Below are 11132 nucleotides of genomic sequence, written 5' to 3' on the forward strand. Positions count from 1 at the left end.
GCATATTTAAGATTGTTGTCTTTCTGATTAGCCAACTGATGTGACTGCCTTCCTTTTTTACAATAGATATTGTATTGAAATATATAACATTAATATAATTGCTCTAGCCGTTTTGTTTGAGATCTGGTGGCCCAGTGCCTAGAAACTACACTGCAGTCCTGAAGGTACGTGGTTCGAGGTAGTCAGCGGCTCTTTCAGAGTAATAAGGGCCGTCTCCACCTGTGCAAGTAACTGCTTCTGAAAACCCGCCGCAGGGTCTTTATGGTACTTATGTGACTTTATGGTACAAGCAACAACAGCCTTTTGTTATATTGTTTGCATGAATCTCTTTTTTTCTATTAATTTTCTTTCAATGTATGTTGTCTCTATATTCCTTAATCTGTCTCTTATGGAGAGCATATAATTCATAATCTTTTATACATCCTTTTAATTTTTACCTAAAATTATTTTTTTTTTCCTTTTAAGAATGTGTTCTACATATTGCTCCTTGGTATGCTAGGTAATTTTGGATTATATCCTTAATTATTATGCATGTTAAATTTTAAAGATTCTAGATTCTTTGATTGATGTTATTGACATTGTTGTAGCAAATTATTTTCTAGCTTGAATTTGCATTGCAAACTTTTCCTTGAGTGGCAGCTGGGGTGCTAGTTCAGGTAGGTTGTGTTTTTATTAGCCACTTTAGGTCTTTTCTGTTTATGTGTGATTCATGGGTCAGTTAGGAACTTGACTAGGCAGAATTTGGGTCTCCTGTTTGGCTCTATTCCTTGTGGGATTCTTTTAACTCTCTCGCGTGTACATTGCTTTCTGGATTCCGTTTTCTAATTCCCAAAGACAAAATTACTGTGAGTGTTTACACTTGAGCCTAAGTTGATACTGTATGTGTCCGATGGACTGTACTCAATCAAGGTAAAAGTCTTGCTGAAGGGAACGTACTTGTATTGCTGCTCACTTCCTTTTCTAGAGGAGAGTATAACTCTTGTAAGACTCTTTTTATCTTCTCTTCACTCTAGTTTTTCTTGGTGGTTACCTTTTGCTTTGTGTTCAGGTTTCATCATTGTTTCCTGTAAAGGAGTCCTCTGATAAGATGTTAAAGCAGAATTCTACCTTTTCACATTCTCAAATCTTTTTTTCTTGCCAAATGTTATTTCAAAAATACAACTCTTTCTTTCTTTCTTTCTTTCTTTCTTTCTTTCTTTCTTTCTTTCTTTCTTTCTTTCTTTCTTTCTTTCTTTTTTCGTCTCTTTCTTTCTCTCTCTCTCTCTCTCTTTCTCTCTCTCTCTCTCTCTGCCTCCCTCCCTCCCTCTCTCTCTCCCTCAGATCGGACTAGCACAAGAGGAGATTGCCCCTCCATCTCCAGCAGAGCATCTGGTGGATTCAAACCACATGCCTTCAGAATTGCAGCATAACTTCTTGCCCCTAGGCCACCAGAGCTCCTCTTAAAAATACAACTACTTATAAATCTTACTCTCCTTCCTCTTTCCCCCCCCATATTTATCAATCTTACTTACTACTCATTCATATTACTCATACTCGGCTCAAGGAGAAATGTTCAAGGGAATGGTATGAATAAGAAATTATAGCTGTAGTTTTTAAAGGCTTTTACAACCCAAGTATACACAGAATTAAAGGAGGAAACTGAGACTGCATAACCAATGGACTGTTAGTATTTACTTTGTGTAATTAAGGATGAGAAAATAAAATTTGACATAGATAAGCTATTCTACATTTGATACTCCAATAGTAAATGAACTCTTCTCAGTCAATATTTGCTTACTTGTGTGTCGTCATGTTAATACATGTCAGTCCTTTTGGGGTTCTTTTGTATGTGAATGGGTGCCAGTCTCTGACTTATTTTTCTGTGTCAAAGGTAAAACCCACGGATAGCAGCCTCTTCTTCATTAAGTGCTTTGATGACACCATTCATGGCTTTAGGGTTCCTAAGAATAGTCTTCAACAATCAAGAGAGGTAATTTTATAGATTCACTTATTTTTCCATAAATTCTAAAGAACATATAAAACTGTGTGGAATATAAGGTAGATTTAATGTTAATATCTAAAGTCTTGTTCATCATTATACTTTTTTAATGGGGAAAGTATATTAACACATTGCCGCACACTTTTAAATTGACAACCGTGCTTAGAAACACATTCTCCCCCAACCCCCCATTTATTACCGTCATTTGCGGCATCGTGTTAAACTTTTGAAACGTGGCTGATGAATTTATGTTACTGTACCTATTTTCTGTTTATAACTTTAAAATTTTGATTCTGTGATATTAAGGGACAGTTATTAGTGTTGGAAGTTGCCTACATGATTAGTCTACCCCTTTCGGGAAGTCATAGATTTTAGAATATTTTTAAAAAATAAGTAAAAGTTAAGCCATCAAGCAAATGTTGATCATGTTATAAAAGATTTTAGTTACTCAGGCTTATAATATGATTATTCTAAGTTGATAAAATGGTATCTGGTCCAATATTGCATACTAACATTCAAGAGTATTGAAACTGTATATTAAAGTGAAAAAAATTCCTATCTTTGTATTTATTTAAGTTCCGTATTATGTATGAGTACTAATGACTGTATACTTATAGATTTTTTTTAAATGTTAGAATTTTTTTTATATAGACATCTGTTGTAAACAGGAGACTTAAATACCTAAATAATTATTTCATTACTAGTTGCTTTATTATTATTTTCTTGAAGCCATATTCTTTATTTAACCATGTAAATTTTGTACTTTCCAGATCGTGATCCTATTATACATTTTTTAGTAAAAAAAATTCTTGGATTGTTTCAGGATTGGATAGACGTGATAGAAGAACACTCTGCTTATACCACACACTATTGTTCCCAAGACCAGTTAATTGATGATGAAGAGGAAGATACCATTTCTGCTGTGGACTTGAAGGAGTCTTTAGAGGTAAGTAGGAAAATGTAACCTGATCTTTATAGCTAATTCTGCCACTTATGTTGTTGTTATGTGTCATCGAGTTGCCTGCAACTCATAGTGACCCTATGTACAATAGCTCTGAAGCCTGCCTGTCCTGAGCCAATCTCACTGACTCTGACAAACCTACTCCATTGCCCCAGTTACTGTATCAATCCATCTCATCCAAGATCTTCCACTCCTTTGCTGTCTCTCCACCTTTCCAAGTATGATGTCCTTCTCCAAGGATTGGTCCCTCCTGGCCATGTGCCCCAAAATATGTGAGATGGAGCTTCAAAATCCTAGCCTCCAAGGAGAAACTTGGTTTCACCCTCTCCAAAGCATACTTATTTGTTTTCTTGGTGGTCCAAGGTAATTTTTAAATACTGCTGTAGTGTACAAAGAATTTTTTTTTTCTATTAAAAGGTTTTGAAATGAAGATTCCAAACTACAGTTGAAGGAGATTATCCTTTTCTTCTCATATTCTTTTGTTGTGTGTAATGGTCTGTCATGGTAATAAGATGAAATGTCTCCTAGGTATTTGCTAAAGCTGTAGACGTGCAACTCTGAACAGCTTTTAGATTGCTCCCATTCTATCTGAAAACTTCTGCCAGTAGGGGGAGTGTGTAGGGCATGACCTGCTGCCCTTTATGACCTCACTGAACATTTTGGAGCTTAAATAATGCAACCATAGTGATTCCTTTCCTATGAGTAGTTATATTTAAAACCACTTGTAATCTGGAACTTCATTGCTTACAGATAAAGTGTCAGTGGTAAGTGGGGAGACCCTCATCTGAAGTGACATCAATGCCTTATCTGTAGTGAAAATCAGCATATTTAATTGAAATTAAATTCTTTTTTAGTTACCAATTTTATAGTTTTACATTTTAGACTCACTTTGTTTATAAAAAGAGAATTAGGTTGGGAAAAACTAGAATTAAATACTAGTTTAATTTAATACTAAGATAATGAGTTTTAATCCAGTAATTAGGCCAGGTCGTAGGAATTTGCCTATCAAATGAACATAGCTTAATGAATTAATCGCAGAATTTCATTATTTCTAAATCAACAACTTTAAGAAGTTGAGTTTATGAACACATAACATGTATCATTGACCCAAAGGCCTAGAAACTTTATACCTTTTCCTTTCAGAAGAGGTTTTTGTTACATCCAAGACTAAATTTAATATCTGGTGGAATAGTAAATAATATGTGCTTTTTACTATTTTATTGAAGACATTTAAAAAAGTGTTGACTGTTGTTTTATCAATATTGTTCCTTTCTTTAAACCTAATGTGTTGTGTGACAACTGGAAACATAATTTTCAGACCAGTGGGCTTTTTTAAAAAATTTTAGTTTGATTTTTGTAAAGGTTTACAAATCATATTGGCTTTCCACACAATCATTCATAGACCTTATTGGTTTATAACATCAAATCACTTACACTCATTGCCATCAAGTCAGAGCCAACTCATAGCTGACCCTCCAGCTGGTTTTCAGAGGTCATGAATTACAGGGCTGGAGTGTGGGGGAGGTCGTTCATTTTTCTCTTGCAGAGTAGCTGTTGAATTCGAACTGCCTGCCTTTGGACTAGGACTTGGAGAACAACTCCTTAGCCAGTAGGCCACAGAGCTCCCTATAAGATTAATTATGATTGATTAATGTAATTAATTATGATATCTAGTAAACCCTTTATTGTGTATTACATTTCTTTTCACACAACTCATCTGTCAGATTTTCCTCTCTTTATGTTGTCAGATTTTCCTCTCTTTATGTTCCCTTCTCATTCCTGTTAACCTTAACTAGGGAGTTATATTGTACATCCCCTCCAGCTGTGTATGAGAATTTTGATTTCCCCATACTTTTGCCAATATTTGTTTGCTCTCTTGTTGAATTTTACTTTTATTGCTGGGCCAAAATGATATCTTATTGTTGTTTTAATTTTCATTTTTCTAATCTCAAAACATCTTGAGCATTACTGCATGTACTAGTTGACTATCTGACTTCATCTTACTTAAATGTACAATCAATACATTTGATACCAGCAGTCAGTAGAACAGGAGACATATTTCACCGGGAAAGTCTTCAGTCAGAAACCTGCTCAGATTAGTGGGGAGCAATGTTATCAGTTTGAGGACTAAGATGCTCCTGATTTAGGTCATGGTCTTTTCAGTTACTTGCTATGCATCTGAGAGAAGAATTGAAGCCCTTGAGCTGTAGTGTTGGAAGAGAATACTGAATATCCTATGGACTGCTGAAATAACAGCTTGGTATGCCATGGGAAGATGCAGCTGGAGTGCTCCTTGGAGGCAAAGAAGATAAAGCTTTATTTGTCTTAAACACTTTGGGCGTGTTGTTGGAGAGACTCTTCCTTGGAGAGGGACATCATTCTTTGGAGAAGGTAGCAGTTGATGAAAAAGAGGAAGACCCTCAGCTAGGTGGATTGACACAATGACTGCAGCAGTGGCTCGAGTATGTTCAAGATTGTGAGGATGGCTCAGGATATGACAGGGTTCAGATCTGTGGTTCACGGGATCACCAAGAGTCACACTCAGTGACGCTTAATAACAACAGACAACCAGTTGTCTAATTTATCCTGTACTTTTGGTGTATTTTCAGTTATATTTGATAATCTATTTAAGCCTAGATTCTCACCACTGAGCCAATTGGCAGCATTATGATAGTCAGTGAAGAGGTTGAAAGTGTTAACAGCTTCAGTTTGCTTGGCTCCACAATCAACACTCTTGATACCAGCAGTCAGGAAATAAAAGAGGAAAGTCTGCTGTCAGGGACCTCTCCAGAGTACTGAAGAGCAACAATGTCAATCTGGAGACGAAGGTGCAATTACTTGCTATGTGTCAGAAATCTGAACTGTAACTAGGGATGTTAAAAGGAGAGTTGATATCTTTGAGTTGTGATGCTAGAGAATGGTATTGAATATACCCTGGACTGCGAGGAGAATGAACAGGTTCGTCCTAAAGAGGGTGAAACCAGCCTGCTCCTTGGAGGCAAAGATTCTGAAGCTTTGTCAGACATACTTTGGGTCTGTTGCAAGGAGGGACCAGTCCTTAGAGAGGGACATCATGCTTGGGAGGGTGGGGACACAACACAAGGAAGGAAGACCCTCGATGAAATGGATTGACTCGATGACTGGAGTAATGGAGTGGGTATGTCAGAGACAATAAGATTGGCACAGGATAGAGCAGGGTTCAGGGTTGTGCATAGGGTTGCTGTAAGTCGCAAGCAACTTGATGACACATAACAATAACATAGATCAGTGCTTTCTAGTTTCCCGTAATTTTTTTCTTTGGTGATCTTTATAGTTCTAGATTTATACCTAGATCTTTGCTTCATCTTGGGTTAGTTTTTGCATATGGTGTGAGATACAGGTCTTCAATTTTCTGGAAGATTTTTCTTTTCTCCACTTAATGGATTTCATCTCTTTGTCAACAATCAGATGTCCATAGGTATCTGCATTTATTTCTTGGTTCTTAATTCTGTTCCATTGGTCTATGTACCTGTCTTTGTAGTGTCAAACTGTCTGATTCCTGTGGCTGAGAGGAAATCAGGAAGTGTAAGGCCTCCTATTTAGTTTTTCTTCTTCAGTATCCCTTTGCTTGTCTGAGGTCTCTTTCTAGTTCATATGAAATCAATGATTAATTTTTCCATCTCCTTGAAAAAATAGTGATGAGCTCTGGATTGAAATTGCACTGTATTTGTAGATTGCTTTTGGTAGTATCGACATTTTCATAATGTCATAATTACAATCCAGAGCATGTTTTTGGACCCGTGTTGGTCTCTGGGTTTCTTAGAGTAGCGTTTCATAGTTTTCTTTGCATGTGTCTTTTGTATATCTTGTTAGATTCCTAAGTGCTTCATTTTTTGAATGGCTATTACAAATGGCATTGCTTTTCTTTCATTTCCTTTAGGAGTTCTCTTTGTTATTGGAGAGCAGTCCAACTGATTTTTTTTTTTTGGTATGTTGATCTTGTATCCTGCCATTTTGCTAAATTGATCAATTAGATCCATTTTTTTTTTCTTTTTAATCTTAAAGATTTTCTGTGTAGGGAGTCCTATGATCTGCAAATAGAGATTGTTTTACTTTCTCTTTGCCAGTCTGAATGACTTTCCTTTCCTTATCTTACTGTTCTGGCTAAAGCTAAGTAGTTTTTGCTCCCTTGTTTTTTGTGGTGTTGCTGATTTCCTTTGTCCTGTCTGCTTCCCTGTGCTGAGTTCATTTTATTTATGGCTTTTCATATCATCTCTCTTATTGTTGTTGTTTGATGAGCACTCAGTTTTTATTATTTTTTATCTTTGTTAGTTTGTATTTTTATTTTCCTGTAGGTTACCGTATAAGTTACTCCCAAGTATAAAGTAGTTCAGTAGTTCAGTTTGTCTGAAAATTGTTTTTCTTTAAATTTATTCTAGTTTGCTTGCAAAGTTTATATACATTTTATATGAACTGGATCTTTGTCATTTCCTTTATTCATTTTCCTTTCCCTTCGCCTTTCAAATTGTGTGTCCCTATCATACACCCCCTGCCCATCCTAACCCCCCGGCTCCTAACCTCCCCTCCTTGGATCCTCATACCTCTTTTACTAGTTATCTTTGTATTTCTATAATAATGCTCTTATACAGTATTTGTCCTTATGGGACAGAGTTCACTTAGCATAATGCTTTCCTGTTGCAGACCGAGGGTAAAGTATATTAATAATTAATAATGAGACAAAACACCAAGAATGTGTAAGTAAGCAGAGAGAGTAAAAGACAAGGGGCCAGCAGTTTGAATCAACTGAAGCACCCCCAAGCCACACCTCTCTGTGTATTTATTCAGAATCAGCGGAAGCAAATAATAAAGAGAATTCCCTTGTAAATAAAGCTGAATTTTTCTCTATTGTCAACCTAATGCTTAGCTCAGGAAGGAAGTATTTCTTTACCCTCCTCCGGACCTAGCTACCTCTTGTCTGCAGGAAGCAGCTCATATCCTGTGATCTATTACAAGAGAAATTCAAACTTATGTGATTCTTTCAATTCCTGAATAAGCATATGGTTTTTCATATAATATTTGGTATGAAATTTGGCTTCCCATACTTTCCAGTCCCTCCCAAATTAGGCAGTCATTTTCAAAATCGTTGCTTCTGTATGCTGCATAGTATTTCATTGTGTGAATGTACCACAATTTCTCATTCCTTTCTATTGTGGTTGGACATTTGGCCTGTTTCCATGTTCTTGTGATGATGATTAACGCTACTATGAACATTGGTGTACAAATCTCCATTTGTGTCTCAGTTCTAATTTTTGTGGGGTATATTCCAAGCAGTTGAATAGCTGGGTCATATGGAATTTCTTTTTTTTTTTATATGGAATTTCTATGCTCAGCTTCAAAGTGGCTTTGATCTTCTCCCTTTAGAAGTTCTGTGGCTACCCTTTGTTGTACCTCCTTTCACACTGTAGTTGCCTACATATTGATGCCTCGTCCCCTATTTGAACCATCCACATTTATTATGTTGTTGTTAGGTACCATCAGGTCAACTATGAATCACAGTGACCTTATGATCAGAACCTCACCCTAACCTGCTTCATTTCTCCATGTTCAAGCCCATTGTTACACTGTGTCATTTCTTGTTGAGAGTCTTTCTCCCTTTCTCTGACACTTCACTTTCCCAACAAGGACTGTCCTGACAGAATGTGAAAAGTTTCACCATCCCTGCTCCAGGCAGCAGTCTGTTTCCATTTACTCAAAGACAGACTTGTTCTTTTCTTTCTTTTGGCAGTCCACAGGACAGTCAGTACTTGTCTCCAACACCACCATTCAAAAGCATTCATTCTTCTAGCTTCCTCTTACTTATTTTCTAATTTTAAGATGCCTAGGATACTATGGAAAAGACGATGGCTTGAATCAGGCTCACTTTAGTCTTTAAACTTATATTCTTGCTCCTTAGAACTTTGGAGAGATCCTTGACCAAATTTTCCCAATGCAACATATCTTCTGATTTCTTAATTGCTGGTACCATGGGTGTTAATTGTAAAATCAAATAAAATCAAATGTTGAATTTTTCAGTCTTTTCTGCATCTATCATGATGTTGCATATTTGTCCAGTAGCAAAGGTTTTTGTTTTCTTGATGCTGAGATGTAATCCATATTGAAGGCTGTTGTCCTTAATCTTCTTCAGTCAAGTTTTTTCAGTTTCTGCAAGCAAGTTTGCGTCATCTGCTTAATACAGACTGTTGATGAATTTTCTTACAATCTTGATGCCACATTCTTTTTCATAGAACCCAGTTTTCTTGAATCATTTGCTCAAGACACAAACTGAATAGGTGTGGAAAAAAGGTATAACCCTAATGCACACCTTTCCTGATTTTAAATCATGTAATATTCCCTTGTTCTATTCAATCAGCTGCTTCTTGGTCTGTGTAAGGCTTCAAGTGAGCATAATTAAGTGTTCTTGGATTTTGTATTCTTCTCAGTATTATCAATAACTTCTTATGATCTGCACAGTCAGATGTCTTTGAATAGTCTATAAAACACAAATAAACATCGTCTTGTATTCTCTGCTTTCAGCCAAGATCCAAGTGGCGTCAGCAATGATATCCCTCATTCCACAGCCTCTACTGAATTCAACTTCTATTTCTGGCGGGTCCATGTAGATGTACCTACCATTCCAGCCACTTAATAAATAATCTTCAGCAATATTTTACTTGAGTATAATATGATATTGTTTGATACTTTTAATAGTCTGTTGGTTTCTCTCTCTCTCTCTCTCTTTTTTTGAAATAGGAACAATTACTGATCTCGTCCAGTCAGTTAGCTGTGTAGCTATCTTCTAAATTTCTTGGCTTAGGGTAGTTAGCACATGTAGGGCTATATGTGTTTACCGAAACAACTCAGTTGGTAACCCATCAGTCCCTGGAGCCTTAATTTTTGTCAGTGCCTTCAGTGTAGCTTGAACTTCCTTCTTTATTATCATTGTTTCTTGGTCATATACTACTTCGTGAAGTGGCTCAGTGTCAACCAGTTTTTGGTGTCATGAGTCTGTATATTCCTTCCATCTTTTTCTGATGTTTTCTGCACTGTTCAGTATTTTGCCCATAGAATTTTTCATTATTACCACTTGAGGCTTAAGTTTGTTCTTCAGTTCTTTCTGCTTGAAAATTGCTGAACATATTGTTCCCTTTTGGTTTTTTAACTCCAGTTCTTTGAACATGTCATTACAATCCACCTTTTTCTCCTCTTGCTGCCCTTTCAAGTTTTCTGTTCATCTCTCTCACTCAGCAATCCTTTATTTTGGCTTATTTTCATTCCATTTCAAGTTTTCATTCTTTTCTAACATCCATTTTGATCTTGTCTTTTTCCTATCTTTGTAAAGCCCTTTTGCTTTCTTCATGAATGCTGTCATTCATGTCATTTCATATCTTATTCTGGTCTTTGATCACTGGTGTTCAGTGTACCAAATTTATTCTTGAGATGAGTTGGGATTTTTTTTGTTTATTTTTTAATATAACCTTTTTATTTTATACTGGTTTACTCAGAAAACTCATATACATTGTTTCTCACACCGGATTTTTCCCATTTCTTAACCTACTCCTCCTTGCAACAATCCAATGATGCTACCCTGTGATTACACTATCCCCCATCCTCACCCCGTGCTCCCCGCACCCTTAGATCCTCATACGTGTCTACAATAGTGGTCTTACACAGTATTTGTCTTTATGAGACTGAGTTAGTTCACTTAGCATTATGCTCTCCAATCCCTCCCAAGTTAGATAGTTGTTGTTGTTGTTATGTACTGTCGAGTCGCTTGTGACTCATAGCAAGCCTATGTACAACAGCGCTAAACTCTCCTCTGTCCTGTGCCAATCTCATTGTCTCCGACACACTCATCCTGATTGCCCCAGTCACCAAATCAATCCATCTCCCAGAGGGTCTTCCCCTCCTGCGCCTGCCCTCCAACCTCCCAAACATGATGTCCCTCTCCAAGGACCGATCCCTCCTTAAAACATAACCAAAGTATGCCAGCTGAAGCCTCAGAATCCTTGCCTCCAAGGAGCAGCCCAGTTTAACCCTCTCCAGGATGAATCTGTTTGTTTTTTAGCAGTCCATGGCACTCTCAGCACTCTTCTCCAACACCAAAGCTCAAAAGCATCAATTCTCCTTCTGTCCTCCTTAGTCATTGTCCAACTCTCTGTTGCATAACAAGTGATG

General features: G+C 36.9%; 1 protein-coding gene across 1 annotated transcript in view; it reads left to right on the forward strand.

Annotated features, from left to right (window-relative positions):
* Positions 1-11132, forward strand: part of OSBPL1A (oxysterol binding protein-like 1A) — a 300437-nt gene that overhangs the window by 75179 nt on the left and 214126 nt on the right. Inside the window, exons 12-13 of the mRNA XM_006895041.1 lie at positions 1871-1969; positions 2802-2924. Of these exons, the coding sequence (XP_006895103.1) occupies positions 1871-1969; positions 2802-2924 (222 nt within the window). The remainder of the gene's footprint in view (positions 1-1870; positions 1970-2801; positions 2925-11132) is intronic.

The sequence above is a fragment of the Elephantulus edwardii genome, unplaced genomic scaffold, assembly GCF_000299155.1.
Source record: "Elephantulus edwardii isolate Elephantulus edwardi_28Jun2011 unplaced genomic scaffold, EleEdw1.0 scaffold00155, whole genome shotgun sequence".
Taxonomy (NCBI): Eukaryota; Metazoa; Chordata; class Mammalia; order Macroscelidea; family Macroscelididae; genus Elephantulus; species Elephantulus edwardii.